The following is a 25,944-nucleotide window of genomic DNA, read 5'->3' as shown; positions in this document are numbered from 1 at the left end:
AGTTAGGGTTAGGGTAAGGTTAGGCATTTAGTTGTGATGGTTAAGGTTAGGGTAAGGGGCTAGGGAATGCTTTATGTCAATGATGGGTCCCCACAAAGATAGTGGCACAAACCTGTGTGTGTGTGTGTGTGTGTGTGTGTGTGTGTGTGTGTGTGTGTGTGTGTGTGTGTGTGTGTGTGTGTGTGTGTGTGTGTGTTCGCTGTATGTTTAAGTCTGTATTTGCTTTCTCTCAAGTCTGGACAGGTTCAACGTTTCTCCCAAACACGCATACCCCCCCGTGGGAAACACAGCGAAGGAGTCGGACTAAAACACTCTGCTTTCTTTGAACCGGTTACATTACCATACCTTTCCTGCCTGTTCCTTCATGCTCACATCACACCAGGATAAGTTTTTAGCCTCAGTATCTCAGCTGGCTTCATTCGCTGTTACAACCTGACGTGTCTCCAAAAGTGCTTCTCCTTAGCGATGCTCTTTTCACACCCCATAAATCACACCCCTCATTCCTTTCCTCGCCGTGAAAAACATCAAAGCTGACACAAAGCGAGGCCTTACGGGGAAAAACGAGACGATGATGAGGACAGGATCTAACAGTGACTGATTTGATTTTCTCCTCATGCTGAACGGAGTTGAACTAATTCATCTTCCTTCATTTTTTGGTCCTGATAGAAATAGCTATGGGTGTTCCTTTAAAAAGGGCCAATTCATCTCTGACAACACCTTCCGCATTGGCAAAAAAAACTCCCTTTGAAATATGACAAAGTGCAGGCGCCTGTGATGGATGAGCAAGCATGCAATGATATGAAAAAGCAACAAATCTAATTTAGCATCTATGTGTGGCGCTGCAGAAAGCCCCGGCAGAGACAGGGCTAGAGGATGCTAGAAAAAACAGGACAGGACATGTCGAGTCATTGTGAAACTGTAAACGGTGCTTTAGGGACTGATAAACACCGGCAGCTCAGTCTCGCAAGGGAAGAAGTGAGCTGTCTGTGGTAACCAGCTGACATGAGTTCAGCTGCACCATGATTACACTGGGACATAATGACAGAGTCAGAAAATGACTGTATGGAGGGAAAATTTGAAATAAATCAAAACGAAAGAGGCTTAGAGAAGCATCCCATCCCATGCCAAATCAAAGAAATACAAGAAAACACACAAACAGAGCACCAAAATGGTTGAAAACGAGACACAATAAACAGCCAACAAAACGGATTAAATCAAGAAGAGCACTGACACGGAAGTCACGGGCAAAGTGACTCTGTGACAGTTAGAAACGAAGAGGTGATAGGAGTGTGTCCTAGATCGTTTCCAGTGCGACTGTCAAGAAAGGTTAGTACAATTTGGGCAGAATGTCGATGCGGCGTTAAAGGGTTGGTTCACCCAATCCCAATGACCATCGCCTCGACTAATGAATTTCCTGGAGGAAACGCTGCATCTGCTGCTGTAACAGCCTTCCCTCTTCTGATTCCAGGCCTTCCGCCAGATTATGGAACCTGGCAGCAGGGATTGGCTCCCATTCAGTCACAAGGGCACTGATGGTTCCACACGGCAAACTGCCTGCAACGATTATACTCATGTTCACACCTACGCTCACTTTATAGCTTATTAGACAGCGTGTGTTTTGTTGTTTTCTTCTCCGCGTGTCCTTTCTCTCTTGGCTTTCCGATGCATCGGCTATGTGTATGCAGATGTCTTTGAAGAAGATAGGAGATGAAGTGATTGGGTCAGGTGCACTAAAGAAAGAGCAGCTGAAAATCACAATCGTTTAACATTTTAAGAAGCAAACTCATGGTCCGCCATCAGCCACAATTACAGTACGTGATTGTGGAGGTTTGAGAGTGTGGAGGGTAAGAAGTGAGTACCATGCAGCAGGTTTTGGTGAGGTAGGCCACTGATGTTGGGCGATAAGGCCGTGTTCAAAACGCACAAGGATGGGGGTGCCAATGCAGGGGGGAAAGCAATTCAGTGCAATCAGTGCTGACTTGGACAATCAAAAATATGCAAGGGCACATTCCTGATAAATGACTTTGTATTAACACTTTATTTGTACTATTGTACTGATTTTTATGGTGAAAGATAAAATATTTGCTGCTGTGATAACAGACTGGGAAACCATTTCTTGATGCATCTGGCTTTGTGCACGGGGGCAGCAGCTCTACTGAAACAGGAAAGAGCCAATCACAACCTGTTGCCACAAAGTTAGAAGCACACTGTTATCTAAATATCATTGTATGCTACCAGTGGCAACACGGTCAGTAAGAAAATATGGTTCTATATCATTTGGATGAAAAGCTCCTTCAGATAAAAACAGCTTCTATCAGCATTTACACACACATATCAGTTCTCATGGTTTACCAACTGCCTGCCAGTGATGTAAATGAACTACAGGGATTACCATACGATGACATCCTGCATGCCTTCCCCACCCCCCCACGGTGCCCTATCATTGGAGGAGACACTCGAGGTGTCACTTTCTATGTATGCCTTCCTGTCACAGCCAATGGGTGTGTGGGGAGGACAGGTAGGGGGTCATGGTGTAATTGCTTGTTGATTGATTAGGAGGAGCGTGGGAACATATGGTGGGGCTGCGTCTCATTAACATCCATCTCCAGCTTTCCCCTGAACTCAACCCTCACCTGCTTTCAGCCAAATGATGCTCCATGCAGGGTTTTCCTCCTCATTAACATCAAACCGTTCTCCTGGTGCAGGGTTAGTTTTTGTTGGCCACCTTTTCTCTATTTGCAGCTGATGCTAAGTTCTTAAAGGAATAGGTCCGTTGTTTGGGCAATACACTTTACTAGCTTATTTTTTTTTTTTTTAGCTTTCTTTAACAGATTAGAAGATTGATATCGATCTCGTGTCTTTGCGTTAAGTACAGAGTCAGGATGTGGTGAGCCTAGCTTGGCATAAAGATTAGAAAGAGCTGACATGGCTTTGTCCGAAGTTCAAATGTGCACCTAGGCTAACCATGTCCTGACTCCAGCTCTGTTCTGAACACATAGACATGAGAGTGGCATCAATCTTTTTGTCTCACTCTCACAAAGGAAGAAAAGAAGAGTTGCATCTTTACCCAACAGCCCACACATGCCTGTTTGGTATGTAGCATACTTCCCAAAAGGTTAAATTATTCGTAATTACGATTACTTCACTTTTGCTATACAGTATTTATATATATATATATATATATATATATATATATATATATATATATATATATATATATATATATATATATATATATACACACACACACACACACACACACATACATACATACACACACACACACACACACACACACAGTATCTCACACCCCTCACATTTTAGTAAATATTTCATTATATCTTTTAATGAGACAACACTGAAGAAATTACACTTTGCTACAATGTAAAGTATTAAGTGTACAGCTTGTATAACTAAAATAACTCAACACACAGCCATTAATGTCTAAACCGCTGGCAACAAAAGTGAGTACACCTCTATGTTAAATTCCCATAGAGGCAGGCAGAGTTTTATTTTTAAAGGCTAGTTATTTCATGGATCCAGGATACTATGCTGGTCATCCTGTGCCATCCTGATCAAGTTCCCTTGGCCTTTGGAATTAAAATAGCCATTTTCTCTCAACACCAAAACAGAGCAGACATCCAGGCAGTCCGGCGGTGTGTCTGTGGCGCAGGGCGTGTGTGATTAAAGGCGGCGATCACTACAAGCTGATGTAAATGATCGGAGTAAGGTAATCAGGTTAAATCCTGATCTCCGATTAGTTAAAAAAATGCCCACATCGGCTCCGATTCCGATACTTGCGATCAGGACATCCCTCCCAGAAACTAACTCAATGTTCCAATATCTGCAGTAGCAAACTGATACAGCAACATGGAGAAGAAGGAACACAAGAAGCCTGGACAATACCAAGGCCTTGGAGAGGAGCTAGAAAAGATGTTAAAATTGTAGGCAACAGTGGTTCCAGTGGTAATCTGAGCACTTGGGGCTGCACGCCCCAAACCGGGCTCCAGAGATCTCTGTCCAGAAAAGCACACACAGTCCTAGGAACCACTAAGATACTGCGCAGAACCCTCAGGCTCCTGGTATGGGGTGATGAATGTTTTAAATCTTTCATTGCTCAAAGCAAGTATTTCTTTATGTGAAAATGTCCCAGATCCTTTTCACTTAGATGCTGACTTTTCACAGTTTAAGAGCAGTTATTAACAGTAGTACAGTATATCCCACTAGTCCACACACAACCTGTCTGCAGCCTACGGTTAGCCCAAAATCACTCCCTCTGTGCTGCAGTACAGTTCAGAGCAATACGGTCAACCAATCAGATTACGACCGTCTAATACTTAACCCATTTGGTGTTATTACAAGCTGTGGTTGCAGAAACACCATCTCACAATAGAGTGGGAAGACTGAAGACACAAGAGAGTGTGGTTTAGACCTACAGTGTACAGAACTCGTCCTGAGATAACGTCTGCTATACACTGCTACTATAAATAAAATTGAATTGCTCCATTAGGGTGGATGAGTTGATCGACAAAGAACATGACAACACTACTGAACTCTTGGGGAAAAGATGGATCTATCTTAAGTAGTAGATTAAAATAAAAAAATAAAAAATAGTTTGAAGGCCCACTCCGATTAACAAAGAATTCTTATGAGCATTACTTAGTTTATAAGCTTAAATAAAACACATTTAAGGATCCTTTAATATAACGTTCCAATTGCTGTATTACAGTTCTGTTATCACAAGAATTCCCTCTTAAGTTCTTGAATGTGTGGGTCTGTTTCCCAGCAGTTCTGTTCAGAATATCTGTATATAGAACGGATGAATGCTACTGTAGTAAAAATAATACAAGCGTCATTTTTACTAATGAGCTCCTATTCAACTTTTTCTTTCATAAGAACTCATAAAATACCATCCTTAAAAAGGAGAAATCCAGCGCAAAATGAACCTAGGGGTTAATAACACACGTGTACCGAGTCGACCGTTATGTTTTCACGCTAATCGAATGTGACCAGTTTTAGTGCAAAGCGCTAATTAGCTTATAAAGCTAGTCGTCGGAGCAGAGGTTAAAGTAAAAATAAATCACTATTTCTATACCACTAACAAGGCTCAAAATAGCACCACACTTCCACAGTAGCATAATGAGGGTCCCTACATGTAAACCGAAGCATTGAGAACTTTTAAGTCTACAGTTTATTAAAAAGATAGAATGGTGTGCAACCAGTAATAGCTCAATCACGTTGTTCATGTGGTTAGGACTGTTTTCCCAAGATGGCGCCAGCCTGTATACGTGAATGCGACTGTCTTTATAATCTATCTTTTTAATAAACTGTCTGTACGCTTACAAAGTTTTCAATGCTTCGGTTTACATGCTGGGACCCTCATTATGCTACCGTGGAAGTGTGGTGCTATTTTAAGCCTTGTTAGTGGTGTAGAAATAGCAGATTTATTTTTACTTTAGCATGCCCAGACGACTAGCGTTATAAGCTAATTATCGTTTTCCACTAAAACATCGATTAGCATTCGATTATGAATGAAAACATATCCCAGAGAACAGTCGACTCGGTACCCACGTGTTATTAACCCCTAGGTTCATTTTGCGCCGGATTTCTCCTTTAAATTCACAACTTAGTTAGTAAAAATGCACACGGCACGCAGTAGTTCACCTGACCCTAGCCTTGCTTGTCATAGCAGCCATTTGACAGTCTCCCAGATCCATGAGTTTGAATCCTACTCAGATGGCAAAAGTCTACACAGCAGTTTATAATGCAATGACTAAGGATTTTACAACTCAGGTTATCAGGGTGACAATGCCCATTCCGACATTCTGCATAAAAATCCCATATGGACAAACAGAATGAACGTACTCATTTAAAAGACACAGTTTAGACTGTTTTACAGCTGCACTTGCCGATTCAGGCCGATGCTTTTTCATGCAATTTAGTTCACCCTTGAGTGATTTCACTTGTTCTCTCTCTTGTAATTGGTCTGCACCACAGGAACGCGTCCTTCTACGTGCATGCTGCAGAGTACTGTAGAGACATGGTTTTATTTTGTGGTTTTGGATTTGGTGTGCCTGCCGACCTTTTTCCACTTGCATGACTCATCCTGCACAGAAGACCTACAGACAGAGAAAGTGTTGCAGAGCGCTGCAGACTGGAGGAGTGAAACTGAGAAAGGAGGAGGACAGAAAAATGTAGGACAAAAGTTGATCTCACTCCACAGAATAGTCCAAACTAGCTGCTCGTTATCTGAGGTCCTACAACAGTTGCTGCGCTGCAGTTGTGAATAATGGATGAAGGGAAACCTAGAAGGAGGAAAATCTGATCACTGGGCATCTCAGTTAGCCTCGCGTGGAGCTGAAGATTATTTGAGACCATTTTGCTTTGTCTCTGAGCCGCCAAGTTTTAACAGAAGTTGTTCTTGTCTCACAGTCTGCCTCTATGTTTCAACTAAATGTTTTCACTGAAAAAGTCAAAACAGCCACCCGCTCCTGCTCACATATTACAGTAGATGCAATGAAAAATGAGACTATGAAGGAGTGCATTAATGCGTCAATGACAAAAAATCTCTTGTCTTAATCATATGTTTTTGTTGCAACTTTCCTCTTCAGCAGATCCCCCTGTGGTCTGAGGGAGCCTGAGTTTTTGGACTCTACTGATCCCGAACAGCCTGCCTGCTGATCTTATTCCAACATTATGTCAATTGAATTAATCTGCTGATTTGGTGAACTGTCAAGATCTCCTTATTAAACAATGTAAGTGTGAAGAACACATTCTTCATGTAAAAAAAAAAAAATAAGCAAAATGTAGAGGCAGCAGCAACATTATTGTACAAGGTGCCTCTTTTTCCTGTTGTTTCTATCTCTCTGTCATTAATTACACGAGCTCCAGTCTGGACTATTAATCCTCATTTATTTCGTCATTAGTCCTTTGATAAATATACAAATAAGGTTCCGTAAGTACACCTTGCTGTCGGTGTGCACGACTCAATGTTTACACTGCTTGACTTAAGTCGCTTGTTATAAGTTATAAGTTATTTGTTCCAAGTGGGTGTGAACATGAAATGGATGACAACTAAAAGGCAACACTGCGTTATTTTTTTTGTCCTTGGTCTGGATCAAAAAAGAGAAAGTTCAAATCCAAGTTGCCATTGTGCCACGGCTGTAGTTACAGTACATCAAATGGCAAATTCAGGATATGCTATTATGTTCTTGATATATTTATAAATTTGAAATTCTGATTTTATCCGGTATTTTTAGACATCCTTAGACCTTGCCTGTTAGTGCATAATGAAGAACCCTGGATGAGTCAGATGTGTGTGTCTGTGGGTGTACAAGAATGTTTGACGATGCTAAGAAAGAGTCTGATTTACTAAGTGCCCCTACCGTGTGAGTAGAGAAGGATCTGCATCTCCAGCAGGGTGCAGGTGAACACCTGGACCAGGTTCTCCGCTCCGAGCAGAGTGAAGGCCTCTGCGAGCGGGAAGTCGGCCAGCTGCAGCTCCGCCAGCCCGGGCCTCTGGCACACGATGGGCTCGTACACGCCATGGAACTTGAGCGAGCGTCCCGGAGCAGGCAGCGGCACCTCGTACAGGATGTTGTGAACGTAGCTCTCCAGCGGCAGCGGGGGGGCGGTGTCTGCGGTGACGGCCCTGTGCAGCTGAGACAGGAAGCGCCGGCAGGCATGCATGAAAGGCATGGGCGCGATCAGACACAAGGCCTTGGACACGTAGAGGGTGTCCCGCGACGAGTCGTAGCCACCCGCCCGGCGAGAGGAGGAGGCTGAGGCGGCGGGGGAGTCGGCCTCGTCTAAACTGCTGGCGAGGGAGTCCATGCTGGAGGAGGAGGAGGAGGAGGATGAAGGGGTGCTCTCCGCGTTGTGCATCTGGTAGAGGGTGTGCATGGCAGAGCAGATCTGTGGGCTGGTCACCTCCTCGTAGAAGGTGTGAACGAAGCCGTAGGTCCGAGAGCCATCTTCCCTCGTGATGATGAAGGAGTGGAACTGTGGCTCACGCTGGTCCGCCTGGGTCCTGAACGACAGGCCTTTAGGCATACACAGCTGCAGGGAGAGGAGGGAGGGGGGGAAACAGGAGTCAATCACCACATCAACACATTGAACACACACTATTCTCAATTCTAGTTTTTTATTTTTATGGGTTTTTTAGTTTTAGCTTATGGAACACTGGTGAAAATTGGTAGACTGTCCAATCTGCTGGTGATTTGATTTCTCCCTGCAGCTCAGGCTGGAGACCTGTACGTTTATCTATCCTGCTTCCGTTACAAATCTGCGGGGACCAATCACAAACTGGCTTATCCACCTGCCGCGCTATTGGCGGGTTTAACGCGATGACGATAGAGAAGCGAGCGACGGCAAGCAGCTTCTTTACAATTCCTACAAAAGAAGAAGACCTGCTTTGGTAAGTACGTCAACCGGATCGTTGCTCTGATTGGTTGAAGGACTATCCAATAGCGTACAGAGTCATTTGAACTATGCCTCTTGTGCGGTAGAAAATACAGAGCAGACTCCCCAGACTAATGCTTAATCCTCAAAGACTGAGCTTGGTCTGCTGATAGCCAGACTAGAAAATTGGTGTTGTGTATGTTCACTCTTCTTCAGTGTCACCAGGTAAGATGTGTGGGGTGGGTAGTGGCATGCGTGGCTGTCTACCGATGCACGGCTGTCTTTTCTGGTCCCATCATAGCTGGACATTTAGAAATTTTACACACACTGGCTTTAAACTACAAAAAAAAATAATATTGTAATACAAGGTGAGAAAGATAATGATTTAAAAGTGAAGAAGTCCCTTTCTTGCTTTCTGTTTTTGGCAGCACATGTTGTATCTAAACGTATTGAGTGGACATTTGACAGACAGCAGGATCAGTGTATTTTTATGATGATCCAGATGTGGACTTACCACTGTAAGACAATCGCCATTTTTTATTTAGTTTAAAAAAAAATCTATGATATTTTGTCCACAGATTAAAGTAAAATAAACAACAAACAAACACAAATACCAGGACTTTATGGTAGAATATTGTGATTTTTAACTTGACAATATATGATAACACTTTACTTGAAGGTATCTACATAAGAGTGACATGACACTGTCATGAACACATGACACATGAACTCTAACCCTAACCCTAAACCATAACAAAAACCAAATGACACTTACTGACAGAAGCGTTATGTCATAAACCTTTATGACTTGTTTAAAATGTTTATGATACGTTCATGACAGTGTCATGTCACTCTTATGTAGATACCTTCAAGGAAAGTGTAACCCATTATACTGTATTTTTTAAACCATTCTTCATAAATTAAAATGATGCTATAACTGATAGCATAGCCAAACTGGGAGCAAAATCCACATAAACTGTTATATTAATGCAGTAGCAGTCTGCAATAAATCTGACTTATTAGGCTCATTATGTTTATTTGGCTGCTGAGAGCTGAACAGGAACGGACTGGAGACCAGAGCTGCTCTGTGCCAACACACGTTAATACAATTCAAATGCATTTGTGCTCACTGCTCTGCAAACGCACATGCATATATATGAGCTCTAGAGGCTGCATACACAAACTAACTCGTACATTTAAAATAATCAAAGTTCTTATGCTTTTTTTTTTCCCATTTATGAACATTTTGTTTTTACAGGCAACAAATGACACACACACACACACACACACACACACACACACACACACACACACACACACACACACACACACACACACACACACACACACACACACACACACACACACACACACACACACACACACACACACACAAACCTGACTGGATTATGCATGAGTCACGCGTCTTACTGATCAGTACAGACAGATCATCTCTCCTGGCCTGTGTCAGCCATTAGTCATCATCCTGACCACATTTGTTCATTTCCTTTGTCGTCTAGAAAACATTTCAACCCCTCGCCTCTGCCGAGTCGAGGAAGGTAATTAAATCAAACGGTCCAGTGAGAAACATGCTCCAAATGTCTCACAAGACGGCGATGAAATTTGCAAAAGCTTTGTGTCAAATAAGTATCGAGTGGTTGCCTGCAGAACGAGTGGGGGCCAGTCGGGTGGGTAGGTAGGAAGGAAGGTAGGTGGGTAGGTGGGTAGGTAGGTAGGTAGGTAGGGTTCTATAAAATCAAATAAATAAACTGTCTAACGCCTGAGATATTTATGAGGCAGGGAGCGGTGACTTCAGTCAGTCTCCATTAATAATAATTATTCAGGCAGAGCCAGACATGGTCCAATTAGAGAGGCACAGAGGACTGAACTGGCATTATGTATACACATGTGCACGCACACACACACACACACACACACACACACACACACACACACACACACACAAACAGTCTGTCGCCCTAAACCTGTGTAAAATCAGCTTTATGTTAGAGGATACACCAACCCAAATGTCTGAATATCATAGTATTTGTTTACATCTTCACAAATCTTCACCATGGAAAGTCATGCAGCATGCAGCCCTGTTAGCTGTGACTCTGGAACTACAGACAACAATCATATGGATTATGTTTGATACTGATCAAAAAGTCTAAACGAGGCAGGATTTATATTATTTATATAGGGTATACTGTACATTTGTCACTAGATGAATTAGCTTTACAATATTTATTACACACGTATTATTTGTTGATTAAAGAGAAGGCCTCAATTACAGTGCGCCAGCACAATACAGTGATTTATTTTTTTATACTTTATTAATCCCGCAAGGGGAAATTACGTTTCCGTTTACGGTTGTTGTTATTACACACATTACACACAGGCCTGAATTACACACACATGCTCAGTACCTCTACCTGCACTAATGGAGAGATGTCAGAGTGAGGGGGGCTGCCCATGGAAAGGCGCTCCGAGCAGTTGGGGGTTTGGTGCCTTGCTCAAGAGCACCTTGGCAGTGCCCAGGAGGGGAACTGGCACCTCTCCAGCTACCAGTCCACTTTGGTCCTGACTGAGCTACTGCCACCCCAGTAGTGTGATTGTTTGAGGACACTGCTGAATGTGCTAAACTGTCAGTATGGTGACCTTGACAGAAACAACGAGAGGGAATTCTCAGTGTACTGTAGATGTACAGTGTGTGTGTGTGTGTGTGTGTGTGTGTGTGTGTGTGTGTGTGTGTGTGTGTGTGTGTGTGTGTGTGTTGGAGTTTGAAAACAATCACTGGGGCTTTAACGATGGGCTGCAGGCACAAAGAAGTGCGATTACACCCCTCATCCTCCTCATCTCACACCTCGCAGCAGGAGGAAGAGGAGGAGGAGGATGTGGGACCAGAACATTCGAGAGGAAAGGATGATGGGATGAGGGGGGTGATGGGAGGTATGGAGGAGGAGGAAGATGGGGAAAACAAGGGCTGTGTTGCTCACAAGACTAAGAAAGAGGGAGAGAAAGGATGCACAATGTCTCTCGGCCGTTGTCCTCGAGAGCTCCCAATCACCCGGGTGTCGGGTGTCAGGCCCTGCAGCGCTGCATAATGGCCCGTTTCCATGCCGACGTAAGGCGAGAACCGCGGCTGAATTATTCAGCAGCGCTGACGCCAGGGCAGGTGGAAAAATAGGCGGGGACCACAAGAGAGAGACACCGAGAGCCAAACAACCACACACACACACACACACACACACACACACACACACACACACACACACACACACACACACACACACACACACACACACACACACACACACACACACACACACACACACACACACACCTCTTGTTCTTCCTGTCAAGGTCACCATACTGACAGTTTAGCACATTCCGCTGTTTTTTCAAAAACAAATTTAAGGACTTTTCAATAACTCTCAATGTCTGGTTTTGTGAAATAGAAGGACTAAAAATTGCCATACTTTAGGGTATCTCATTAGAGCTTTCCTAAGAGTGTCACTATCTTGTCAAGACTTCCCGTTTGCTATTTCTTTCTAAACATCATCCCCATCATCACAGTCGTCTCTTCCGGGTGTGATACGGTGAAGAAGAAAAAAGCTCCAGATTGATTGATTTTGTTGCTTTAATATAAATGTGAATTACTTCCAAGGCCATTGACTCAATGTGAACACCTTATAGGGTTTTGTTAATTTCTCTCAATGTCATTTTTCAGTCCATCATATGTCTCTTTCGCTTTTTTTGATATTTATTTTGGGCATTTTGGTGCCTTTACTGAACAGGACAGTTGTAGACAGGAAAGTGGGGAGAGAGAGAGAGAGAGAGAGAGAGGGGGAAGGCATGCAGCAAAGGGCCACAGGTTGGACTCGAACCCTGGGCTGCTGCGGTAAGGACTGAGCCCCGGTACATGGGGCGCACGCTCCACCAGGTGAGCGAAATGGCAACTCTAAAAAGTTGTGCCTTATTAGCCATCAGCACTGTAACCACTGATGTACAGGCAACTATCGGCTGGATTATGAGGATACTGAAGAAAAAAAAAAGTGACGAGGCAAGACCTGAAGTTCTTTTTTAAATATATTAAACAGATATATGATGTTTCCTGCTTTCTGAAAATAGGAATTCCTCTGATTCCTGCAGTATGTGAACAGTGTTTGTGTATTCTGACTTGAGTTGTGAGTGTGATTTTGTGGCCGATTAGCTCAGTTGGTAGAGCGGATGCACATGTAGAGGTTTATTCCTCAACGCAGAAGGTCCAGGGTTTGAATCCGACTTGTGATGGTTTTCCGGCATGTCTTCCCCCTCTCTCTCCCCTTTCATATCTCAGCTTTCCTCTCTAATAAAAGGCAGAAAGGCCCAAAAATAAAAAATAAAATTGCCTTTACTCCTCAACACCAAACATCTAGATTGAGACCACTGAAACAGGAAGATGTATTCAATGCGGCGCTCCGTGCAAAGCTCTCTGGGAGGGGGATTTATGACAGCTCCGTTACACAGGATCCCTTGAGACGGCACTGTGTGTCTTAATCAAGGGCCTCTATGCTCATAATGTGTGGTTCTTCCTGCCCTGCTGGATGTATTGTTGGTATCGCTACAGTTCACCCTCACTTATCTACATATTTGTTTCCCATATAAATGATACGATCAACCTACCATGTTGACAGCATCCTGATCGAAGGGATTCCACTCCACGTTCTGAGGGTAGCGGGCCAAAACTTTGGACTTGAACGTCCTCTTCAGGGGGCTCTGCTCAAAGTTTTCGCCTGGAAAAAAGGAGAAGACGGGGACAAAGGCAATGATGCAGCGGTAACGCAAAAGTTGGCATGACAAGTTTAACAATCTCAAATATAAACAGGTCTTTATTATAGTTACATGAAGCGTCATATTTCCATTTGACAAAAGTGTATGTATGTTTCTGAATGTTATATAGTTGACTGTTTCTGGTTCAAATGATGGGAGGAAGTGTGAGATGGTTAAGAAAAATGAAGCTGTGCAGAATCAGGAGCAGTGGCTCAGTAGTCTCTACAGGGACAGAAAAAGCAGCACTGGCGTGATGCACTCACTGACAGCCACTGACTGCATGTATGAGATTGCTCTCTGTCAGCAGCTGGACCCCTCCCCTGCCCATCCCCCATATCAACACGCACCTAAATGGACACACACACTACCACACAACTCTAATAAGCCGGACATTGCGTGTGTCTGTTTCAGTCCTTCCCTCACTTGTGTCAGTCTCCAATACAATCAGGGAACTACACATAATGATCACCTTCTCTAAAGTTTAACATCTTCTGTAAAGTCTACTTTGAATGGCAACAACAATTAAACCTGTCATCTCGAATGCCTGGATCAGATAGATATCAGATGGATGGTGGAGCTAGGACATTTGCAGTGCCGTGCTATGCCCTGCTACGTCCTGCAGTGCCCTGCTACGCCATGAACTACTACTACTACTATTTCTAGTCGTAGTTCCATTATCTTTATTGTGACTATTATTGCCACTGTTCATCACACCCCCTACCGGCACCGTCAGACACCCCCTACCAAGAGCCTGGGTTTGTCCCAGGTTTCTCCCTAAAAGGACGTTTTTCCTCACCACTAAATGCTTGCTCTTGAGGGAATCACTGGAATTGTTGGGTCTCTGTAAATTATAGAGTGTGGTCTAGACCTACTCGATCTGTAAAGTGACTATGATTCGTTACTATAAATAAAATTGAATATAGAGCTACATCTATTACATTTGAGTGTAATTACACTGAGCTATAGTATTTGGCTGATGTGAGGTGTTTAGTTCCCAGCACTTCTATATTGCCATTTGGATAGATCAGAGCTTCTCAATCACTCATATGCAGTGGTTTTATTTTAACAATCAAAAAATCTGATTTGAGTGTGTGAGTGTGTGTGTGTGTGTGTGTGTGTGTGAGATAGACAGCCAGTTGTCACAGCACATAGCAGAGACAAACTGTGTCTAATGCAGGACAGCTGCTCAGGACACAACAGCTGTCCATCACAACTGCTTATATTATCTGCTATCTCACTACATGTATTTCTTTTCTCGGTTGTTTTCTGTGTATGCACCACTGCTCTTGGCGATTGAGAATAGAGACGTATTGTGCCACTGGGCTTATTCTAAAATCGTTCTGAATCACAGCACCAGCAAAATGCTTTAAATGTAAAACAGAAACACAAAGAGTAGCACAAAGAAAAACATTTCTTTTCTTTATTTTACAGGTCTGTTATTGTCCTGAAGAAAAGATATTTCCTTGACAGAAAAGCTCATTCAACCTCAAGTAAATATCCATTTATTTTCATCTATTATTGGAAAATTGTATTCTTGCTTTTTTCACATTTTTCATGTTTCGGTAACTCCATTAAGACTGGCTAAGGCTAGAAATTACTTTGGAATAGTATTTTAGAAGTGTACCAATTGAACACTGTATTTTCTACTAGTTTCAAAATGACAAAGGCGTTCCCAGGAAAATTCTATTAAGTTTTCAGAATTAATTCTGAAATGTGGCTGTTATGTTTTGTTATTTCAGAATTTCTGGAGATGGAACTCATTTGACTGTTTGTGCTTCTGCTCCTGAAGTGTTCTAGTCTTTCATCGTAGATTTATAGAAGAAAAAGCTCTTGGTCTTCTGATGAAGGCTATCTGCTATTCATTAATGCCTTGATGGACGCTGCATTGACTTTCTAGCTTTAATTTAACAGGAAACATCCATCCTAAACATCTTATCAACAGATTACACATAAACTATTTAATGAGTTGAAAGTAGATCTTTCTGGCTTTAAACCTTTTAAAATTGTAACACAAATAATGTAATTCACTTATCCATGGTGAAATTCCCCTTTGACAGTCAACTACAGACTAGTGTTCAGCTAAGTGATTCTGAATCAATGCAATCCAATACATTTATTTATCCCCAGTGGGACAATTACTAAGTTCATTAAGACTCTTGCTCAGGGGCACTTCAACAGGGTAAATGCTTTTTTGCTGGTGAAGTGCTGATGGTGCTCCGATACTGGGGTCAAATCTGCAGCTCTGTGATGACTCTCTCTGGGCTATTAAATGTCGCCACTAATTCACACACCATTTCATTTCCTTTCAGTGACCAACAGCCCTGCGACAAGATGGGGACAAAGCTACATTGATTTCAGATAATTGAATGGGCTCTGTAACTCAGAGCAGTGTATTATCTGTAGATAGTTTGCGCCCAATTATGATTGGAGCGAGGTTAGAAGGTTACTGAAGATGAGTGCAGGATAAAGGATTTGGGGCAGACTGATCGCTTGGAACGTTTAATCGTTGATCATTCCACGGTGGGCCATACACCGCATCAATATATGGCTTTCGTGTGAGGATATGGCTAACGCGATGGGGCCCTATCTTACACCCGGCGCAAAGCCAAAGCCAGACACAAGTGTCTTTGCTAGTTTAAGACGCAGTTGTCAGTTTCCCGTCCAGCGCCCACGTCGTTTAAATAAAACTGCTCAGTAAATCCTCCATCATAACAGCAATGCTCCGAGGTCCAAACACGCGTGGCTTTTAAAGGGAATGGGAGATGATCTCTGATTGGTTGATTGCAGGTTACACCCAAAACACACCTCTGATTAATGAAGACACTAAGTACAACCCTTTAGAAGCATGCGCCCGGACCCTTCTCTCTGCCGTTTAACTAGCAAAAGTGGATTCTTACACGCCGTGCGCTTAGATCGTTTAAATAGGGCCTGATGACTCACTACAATTACTGTAAATAGTAGTCAGATTATTTATCTCACCAGGCTCAATACTCTCTTCACCACTACTGCCGTCATTGCAATCAGCTTTCCCCCGTTAGGATTACTTGAGTGTTCATTGTTCAGGAGGTTTGTACCAGAAGCCGACATATCTGCAGAGGTCTCGTCCTCTCCAAAACAAACACATTTTTTTTAACCATCTATTAATCTGCGATCTGAACACCATTTGAATGATTACTGGATTAACAAACAATTTGAACAAACAACTTGATTTTCTGTCAATCTACTAGATTAATCGGCCAATCATTGCAGCGCTAATGAAAGGAAGCTGACAGAAAATAATCCTCCCCTTCTCTGGGAGGCTTTTATTGCCAAACACCTGCAGCCAGCGTTGGGTTTCATAGACGGTAGCTTAGCATTATTAGATCTTGGTAGGAGCATGCTGCGTGCTTATTGGCTCACCGACACCAATGAGATTTACTACTTAGGTACTGAAATTTGGTATTGAATGACGAGGTATTTTTCAATACTCGATATTAAGGAGGCAATTCTGTGCCTAAAAAGTATCAAATTCAGTACCCAGCCCTACACATAATACTTGGTCTTGGTTTGGCTCTGCCCTTGGGATTTCATGAGAATGAGAAACATATAGAAAGTCAAAAAAAAGGTGCCATGTGGAGCTTTCTTAAACACATTTTTGTTTAAATTCAATGTTTCTCACTAAAACTACATTGTGTGTATCCTTCAGTCCTATATATTTCAGAGAGAGAGAGAGAGAGAGAGAGAGAGAGAGAGAGAGAGAGAGAGAGAGAGAGAGAGAGAGAGAGAGAGAGAGAGAGAGAGAGGTTGAGAGGCAACACCAGATGAATAATGAAAAGGCCAGCTGACATTTAAGAAGGCTTGGAGAATAAAACAAAGCAAAACAATGCTTCACAGTCCCGAGTGGACTACTGCATGGGAAGGAAAGATGACATTTACATCACCTTATAAGGCAATGTCTGATTTGTTTAAGCATCTACACATAATACAGCATAATGGCCTCAAGTTGTTAACTAATTCAACCCCGGTTCGAATCCAACCTGTGGCCCTTTGCTGCGTGTTCTCGCTCTCTATATTTGAAGGAAAGTTTATCAGTTTGAACATTTAATATCTTGTATTTGTAGTGTATTCAGTTGAATAGAGGTTGAAAAGGATTTGCAAATCGATATATTCTGTTTTTATTTGCGTTTTAAGCCCAGTTCAGACCACAGATCCGGAACGAGACGAGATGAAACTTGCAAGTTCTTGCAACGAGCCGGTCTGCAGCGTTCTGAAACCTGCCAGTTCACGCCAACGCGGCGAGACGAGGCGGTGTATCATCTCCATGACAACGCCTCTTTGTACTTCCGTCCTAACTTCCGACTTTTAGGCTTTTTTGTAGCTTGACATATCGTTTGTTTCGTCTAAATATGATAACGTTAGTGATAGTGAGATGCTTGCTACAGTTACATTTCTAGTGATGAATCAGCGAAAACACATTTTATTTCTCTGACTCACTGCTTTGTTGTAACGCCGCTGGGTGCTCCCTCTCTTCAGTCGCTCTCTATCTCTCTTGACCATATAGCGTTAGCGTGCTTTCGGGCGGTCATTGAGGCTCCGTCTAAAACTCTGACATTTCGACCAGCTGTTTGTAACATCAAAATAAAATGGATTATGGACCATTTTTTTGTATAGTTAATAGCTGATTTTACCAGCTGACTTCTCTATTGGCTGTTGAAACAGGTGACCGTCTCTTACGTTCTAAAAGGCGCTAACAAACCAACCCGATAATCGGCCGTGGGACAGTCTGGCGAGGTCAGTGACTCGAGTCTCATCGGTGTATCCCGTGCCGTCGTCAGTCTGGGGGGCTGTCGGCGTTCATTTTGGCCGACCTGACTTGTTCAGTCGGCAGCAGGGCAGTCGGGACTCACCCGGAAACGGGGAGCGGAATGAGGTGACTAGTCTAGTCTCTCAAAATCTGATGAAAATCTTTTAAACTGACCTTTGTTGAGCTGAAATGAAGAGTATTTCTCGCTTAAAATGTTTTCAGAAACAGGTTTCAGTGAACTATTTTAGTACAATATGAGATTGTATTCTGAACAAGCCGCCATGACAGTCTGGCTTTGTATTTCCGGAAAAAATAAACCCACGGGACGCGTTCGTCCAATCAGCTGCCGGTTTTCATTTTTTTTGAGCAACAATACAGATTAGCGCCGCCTGCTGTTATGGAGACGTATTACGCCTCGTCTCTTTGGTGTGTTCTGAGGCACTTTTTGGACCAACTCCGGGAGACTGATCAGTCCGACTGGCTTTTCTGCCAGCGGTTGGCTGTCTGGTTGGTGTGTAACTGCCATTAAACCAGCCTCTGGAGACTCGACCAGCTGAGTCGCAGCGACACCATCAGCTGGTTTGAGACGGGCCTGTCTTTTCCCTGCAACGCTCTAAAACGGTTTCCTCTCACGTGAATCTTTGGTCTGAACTGGACTTTGCACAACGTCCCAACTTCATTGGAACTGGGGCTTGTACACTCAAACACACATCATGATTTCACTAGTTGTCTGTGTGCCACAGGAAGTCCAGGGCTTCGGGCTTTGTGTCTTCTCTGCAAGCACAAGGAGGACAACCGAGGCCCTGTGAGGCCCTTAACCATGACGAACAGAAGGTGACAGGGAAAGGATGAAGAGGGGAAGAAAAGAGGTAAGAGAGAGGCTTGCTTTGTTTAAGCCCTCCATCTTCTAAGTTTAATTACCCCACAAAATCCAGTCTGCAAGGGGGGAAAAGACATAAAAACCAAACAATAACCTGGAGGCAGGGAAACAGGACGACTACATTTCTTTCATCAGGGTTCGGATGACAGGAGTAAAGATAAACCAGGGAAGGACGAGACAAACTGATTTGGATAACAAGCTCAGAGGAAGTTGACCCAAATACTGTACAACGAAGTAAGAACATGAGAGAGAAGCTAAGAGGATGAAATGTATTGAAGGGTGTAATCCAGGTGGAAGTGGTGGAAGCAGATGGATGGACAGGGGTCTAGAAGTGAGACTGGAGTCGTTTCTCTTTGGGGAATATAAATGGGGTTTTAATTAAATCTTTCTCAAAATCAAAGCCCCGATAACAGGTACACTTCAGACTAGACAAAGATCTTGGGCCGCTGTGCTCTTAGGGTCGCAGCTTTAAGATCAGGGGCCCGCGTAGCGCAAAGCCTGACGTAAGTCTCTTTGCTAGTTTAAGACCGACGCAGTTGTCAATTTCCCATCTAGCGCCCGCGTCGTTTAAATAGCAAATGCATCTGCACCCATCTTTGCGCCCATGGGCGTGCTAGTCTTACAGGGAGGTGTGTTCAGGTGCATTCTGGGCGTGCTGGTCTTACAGGGAGGTGTGTTCAGGTGCATTCTGGGCGTGCTAGTCTTACAGGGAGGTGAGTTCAGGTGCATTCTGGGCGTGCTAGTCTTACAGGGAGGTGTGTTCAGGCTCATTCTGGGAGTATTGCTATCTTGAGGCAGCGGGAAGTGATCGCGCCATTGACCAACAAAAACCTGGTCTAAAGTCAATAACTCAGTATTTCCTTGTTATTTTAACAGCAAATTAGTTATATGCTCCTAGACTCGTGCACCGCACGTGCACACTATGCTTGTCACACAGGGATGCACAGCAGCACACACACACACATGCAGAAGATTACAAATAAAAATATTAGGGTGCAAATCCTCCATCATAACAGCAATGCTCCAAGGTCCAAACGCGCCTGGCTTTTAAAGGGAATGGGAGATGATCTCTGATTGGTTGATTGCATGTTACGCCCAAAACACACCTCTGATTAACGAAGACACTAAGTACAACCCTTTAGGACCAGGCGCCCGGCGCACAGACCCTTTTTTCCGCCGTCAAACGAGAAAAAGTGGATTTGGACACGCCCTAAACGCACCTGCGCCAGGCGCTTCAAACCGTGCGCTCAGATCGTTAAAATAGGGCCCCTAAATGTATCTGTAATTTGGATTATACAGAGTCACTGCTGGGGTGTGGTGACACCATGTAAAGAACACGGCAGGAAGACAGCGTGAGGTGTAGTGCTGTGTTATGAAGATGTGGAACAGTTGATGGGTTTTACCTGTGGCTGCAGTATCTGGATCCCTGCCTTGGCGGTCTGCTTCTAGCCATTGGTACAAAGCTACGGGCGAGCCACATGCAGACAAACATGGAGCAAAAAAAAAAAAGAAGAAAAAAAAGAGCGCAATGTCAAACAGAAAAGCAGATTAATGATGCATAAGAATGAGTGGAGCATGAACATGACACAGACACTATCAATATCACAAGAGCATGGCATGGAATTTTAAGACATAAACAAACACACATGGGCTTGAAAGGAAGTATTAGCATCTAAAACAGCACTGTTTACTTTTTAGTATTATTTTCATTAGTATGTTCGAGTGTGACATTCCTTTCGGTCTCCTCATAAGACTCTTTCATGAATATTTGGTCTTTAAGTGAGTAAAAAGTGCCATTTCAGAGGTGCAGCACTCAGTGAAAATGTCAAGATGCATGTCAGCGTGTGCCTTGAATGATGGATCTGTGAGTGAAGTGGTAGCATGGGGTTTAGGGTTAGTGAGCAGTAAACTATTTGGAGTTAAACCAAGCAGCATTTGCACAGCAACAAACATTTCCAGGAGCGGGAAACCACGGACGTCCAATTTAGCTCTCTAGTCAAACTCCAGACCCAAAGCAGTGTCCTTTCAAACTCAAATTCCTGAGTTTCTAACACAGGCTTTCTAATATAAATGTGTGGTCCTCCGAGCCCCAGCCGAGATAACCCTGATGACATCAGCATGACATCACCCGGATTATTTTCTCAGACTTGACAAAAGCTCCTCCAGAGCCACAGAAGACATCACACAACTGTTGTGACAGGGTGAGTATTGCTTCCTGCTTCATTGCTGTGTAAAGTTGGTTGCATTCCCCTTCGAGACACTGTCAACATATTTAGTGAAAACAGGTTTACGCTGTCTACTGTAAATGTTCGGATTACATCAGAATACAAACAGTTAAGTATACAGACAGCAGACTAATCCCTGTGAGAGAATATCTGCTCTTGTGACTGGAGTCACCAGGCCGAAGGATTAGAAGCCTTAATCAGCGCCCTACTACACACAAAACTCCCTAGGAATGTAGTATACCAACAACCTCACTAGTGCCCCCTGTATGACCCGGGAGAGACGAGATCTTCCGGTGTCATCAGGGGGTTTGAGAAAATGTTTTAAATACAGCACAGAAGGAAATCAATCCCTAATCCTGGCAGTGTTGGCCTTCTATACACTTTTAATCTGTACAGAACTATAACTCAGTCCCTCCAGAAAAACGTGATACAGTAATGCGATTGCATAATTCAATGCATAATCAGCCAAAGTCCAAATTTATGCGGGGGCCGCATTTGTTTCAAATACGCCACACTTTTGCCGCATAAATTGCAGATTTCCTCACAAAATATGCGGGGCTTGCATGATTTCATAATCCCCGCATTTTTGTTGCAAAAAAGTCCCATAATATATCTTAGCAGAAAGTTGAAAAATTTTGCGTTTACTTCACACAAGAGCAGCCGTTTTCCCGTTGCCATGGGAACGTTATGAAGTGACGTAATTGCGCGCCGTGAACGTCATCGAAAAGCAGGGTGTTGGGGGAAATCACTTTTTTTTTCTCTTTTTCATCAAACCGCAGTTTTTGCAAGTTCCCACAATTTCAGCGCATAAAATTGCATAAATATCCTGCATATTCCAATACATTTTTTAAGAAAACGTGCCGCAAAAACTCAGCATTTTTCTGCCACATTTCCTTTCAAAATGTTGAGCTAGATTGTCTCCAATGTTGTAAAAGTAATATATGGTGAAATGATGTGCACACTGACAGAAACATGGCTAGTGTACTACTGTATGTATGCACACACACACAGGCTTGGATTTCAAGGTCATTATAGGGACATAAATACGTTTATGCAGCTGGTAAATTCTAATAATCCTAATATAGATTTAGAAGTGCACACTCTGGCTAAGTGTGCGTTTATGTGATTTGCACACACACACACACACACACACACACACACACACACACACACACACACTAACTGTGTGCTAATCGTTATGCACTTTATGTAATTAGCACTGAAATTCTTGCCGAAAGGTGAATTGGACTATAGATTTCCATTTACTTTACTCTGAGCTGAACGGGAACTGAACGCCTGGCCAGTCATTCTGTGAAACGAGAGGTGGATAACGAGAGGGAAACTGCTCCGCTGCGGTGTGACAGGAAAACCTCGCACGTAGCGCTGCTGGCATTATCTGCTTCTTATATCCCTGCGTCTCGGTTGGCGCGCTCTTATCTGCCCATGTTTCACAGATAAAAATCACTCCGTCACATAAAATACATTTTAGACATATCCTGGATCGTGCAACCAATCTTCATGCTTAAAAAGATGTCATGCAGGCACCACACACACACACACACACACACACACACACACACACACACACACACACACACACACCAGGGCTGCAGTGAACCCGGATGAGAACACAGGGCAAGTGTGTGTGTGTGTGTGTGTGTGTGTGTGTGTGTGTGTGTGTGTGTGTGTGTGTGTGTGTGTGTGTGTGTGTGTGTGTGTGTGTAACAATGGCCCAGTGTCTGGGCTAAACTGGCTCTATCGGCCCTATTCAGGGCGGTACGGTGGTGAGGTCATCACTCTTGTCATGCAAGGGGGTAAGCTTCGCTTCAGAACGCGAACCTCCGATGGCGCCATTTTGTTGCTACAAAGCGATCACCTCTTGTTAGCATTACACTGACCGCCATTTTTTTTTTATGTCACTTGACTGCGAATAACTTTACATCTGAAGCGTTTAAAGACTCTATTTGTCCGTTGTTTATTTCTAAAGAAACACGACAATGTATAAAAGGCTCCATTACCTTGTAGCTCACGTTATGGCTCCGTAGCAGACGTTTTTGTAAAAATAAGCTAATGATTGTGTCATAACCAAGTGACTTACTGTTGCACACACACACCGACACACACACAGAAGCAGTTTTGAGTGATTTTAAAGCTCAGAATTGGCATGAGATCAATGAGTAGCAGTATTAAGCTGATTAGGTATTGGTCTGCATATTCTGCTGCTCAACTGATTACTGATTATCTGATTATTGATGTTAGTGAAATGCCACTAATATCTTAATTGCATCTCATGTTGCTCTGCTATTCTTCTAGCTCAGTCCTGGTAATCCATTTTACCGTGTGCACGGGAAATAAATCTAGTTTCAATAATAGAAAAGTATAATGAATCCCACATGCAGAGCCAAACCAGCAGCGAATGGATCTACCGAGTATGTTGTCTGTATCAAAGCCGGATATATCTTCTTCCTCTGTGCCACAGAGCTCCACAAACTATTAAAAGATCTACTTTTGATTTCATTTCAGACCTTCAGACTTCACCAAGTGTTCTTAGTTTTATATATTTTTTTATAATTTATTTGAAGAGATTATTTTTCTTCTATTTAGTTAGTCGTTTGGATGTGGGATTTGTTTTAAACGTCTCATTTTCATCTTTTGTTACGATGAAATACAATACATATACAACAGAGGACACATCTGTTATTTTGATATAAATAAAAGGAATATTTCACAGTCATTTGTCTGCGTCTCATTCCGTTAAATAAACTGTGAGAAAATCGTGACGTGAATCAAATCCATGAATGGCGTGGAATCATAAGTTGAGTGTATCGTTACATTCCTACAGTTTAGTGTGTATGTAGGCTGATTGGACACGCACGCAAAGGGGAGTTTGGGTGACCCATCGTGATGTCCGTCTGTTTCCTTTCAAATAAGTAGGAGCACAAATCTAGACCGTGAACTTGACGCATAAAGCCTTGTGTTTTGGGGGTCATTTTTCTATAATTAGCTTGGCTTGGACTCTCCACATATAGATGCAGTTACTTGCAGCTGAGACAAGCCACATTCAGACAGCGTCACACTACAGGGGTGTGGACAAACCACTCTGTGCCTTGAATGAATGGGCTACTTAATCTTTAAAAGGTCAATGTGGCGAGAAAGCCGAAAAAAAAGCACACAAGCTGTATCAGAGCAGGATCTTCCCTCAGCAGCTCACTGCACGGCAAACTAAAGCAACAACATTGGTGAGTCAGTTGATTCCCCCCCACCCCCAACGCTCTGGGACTCTGTATGGATGCAGAGGATTTAACCTCGGATCGGTTTTCCACCAGGCTGTCCATCCCCTCAGCCATTTAGTGTTAGCTCTGTTCTTTTGTATTGTTTTTTTTTTTGTCCTGCCTGCACTAATTCAGATTTTTTATATCAAATAATCGTCATGACAACCTGAATTAAATCACACAACACTAAGCTAAACACAAGAACACAACCAGACATGCTTTATCTAACTAGAATGAAAGGACTCGGTCTGTCCTTCCGTTTTCCCAACAACCGTTCATCCGGTCGACTTCACGCTTGGCAGGAGTACTGTCGAGGACCCGAGGCTGTGCAGTGTCGACATGTGTATTACGGTAGTAGGGCGATATGTACACACTGTGTAGTGCATTGAGAGGGCACCCCCCTATTAGCTGTTACATCGCCGCATGGTACGCTGGGTACAGCTCGCTGCACTACATTCAAAAACAGAAGACGAAAGAGCAATCGGAGAGAGACTGGAGGTGCATCAGCGACGGAACATCCGTAACAAACCCTTTTGTTACCAGGAATAGCCTGGTCCCAAATAGCTAGCGGTTGACAAAAGTACGCATATACTCTATAGCGTTGCTAGGAGACGCAACTAGGGCTGCCACCTCTTAGTCAATTAGTCGACTAATCGGTCGTTTTGGTCTTAGTCGACTAAGATTTCTTTAGTCCATTAGTCATTATTTATGCTTATTCATGCTTAATTACTCATTTCCAAGAAACTTCTGAGCACATTTATGGTAAACACATGATTTAAAGTGGTGCTTTTGCAGGATTAATTGTGGAGAAACTCAGTTTTACAGATGGTTAATTAACTACATTTATATTGTGCTTTTCTAGTCTTAACCACCTCTCAAAGCGCACAGCTCTGTCAATTAAATCAACTAATCGATTAATCGTATAAGTGTTAGTCGACTAAGAATTTCTTTAGTCGAGGACAGCCCTAGACGCAACTATGTCACGGCAGGTGTATTGCTCAGGCCCCAAGGAAGAGCAGAAAAAGCCGATTGGTGGAATGCCTTTTTACCGCTTTAACTTTGATTTACTTTCACGTACGAGCATTCCGTTCCCTCGTTCCTCGACTCCTCCCCTCAGCAAGGTGTAAGGGTCTGGTTGCCACGGGTTACGCAGGGCTTAAGAAAGCAGCCGGCGAGAGCAGCTCTGCCGTTAAAAGTGAAAGAGACCGCGCTAAGAGTGTGAGGGCCGATCGGGCCCCGGTGGATGGCCCTCACTGCTGCCTCCCAAATTGAATTGCAAAGCAGCAGCGGTACAACAGTTCAGGAACAACAGATCAATGAAGCGTGTGTGTGTGTGTGTGTGTGTGTGTGTGTGTGTGTGTGTGTGTGTGTGTGTGTGTGTGTGTGTGTGTGTGTGTGTGTGTGTGTGTGTGTGTGTGTGTGTGTGTGTGCTCTAGAGACCTATACCTGCCTCTTTCTCTGCTACCGTTCTGGTTCTCAGTGGATTTTCTGCTTCCTACTGCAACTCTCTTCTGACACTGATGAAACTGTTTTATGAATACATTTTTCCAAAGTGCAGGGTTTGGCACAGGG

The 25,944-nt window shown here is 43.3% G+C and overlaps 1 protein-coding gene across 3 annotated transcripts in view; it reads right to left on the bottom strand.

Annotated features, from left to right (window-relative positions):
* dennd5b (DENN/MADD domain containing 5B) overlaps nt 1-25,944 on the bottom strand; it is a 90,097-nt gene that overhangs the window by 26,920 nt on the left and 37,233 nt on the right. For 2 of the 3 annotated variants that reach the window (XM_028570519.1, XM_028570518.1), the window contains 3 exons: nt 20,279-20,338; nt 13,066-13,175; nt 7,386-8,058 (listed from right to left, as the gene is read on the bottom strand). In XM_028570519.1, the coding sequence (XP_028426320.1) occupies nt 7,386-8,058; nt 13,066-13,175; nt 20,279-20,338 (843 nt within the window). The remainder of the gene's footprint in view (nt 1-7,385; nt 8,059-13,065; nt 13,176-20,278; nt 20,339-25,944) is intronic. The other variant, XM_028570520.1, reaches the window with a different exon arrangement.

The sequence above is a fragment of the Perca flavescens genome, chromosome 23 (assembly GCF_004354835.1).
Source record: "Perca flavescens isolate YP-PL-M2 chromosome 23, PFLA_1.0, whole genome shotgun sequence".
Taxonomy (NCBI): Eukaryota; Metazoa; Chordata; class Actinopteri; order Perciformes; family Percidae; genus Perca; species Perca flavescens.
This window is presented reverse-complemented; position numbering and strand designations above follow the sequence as displayed.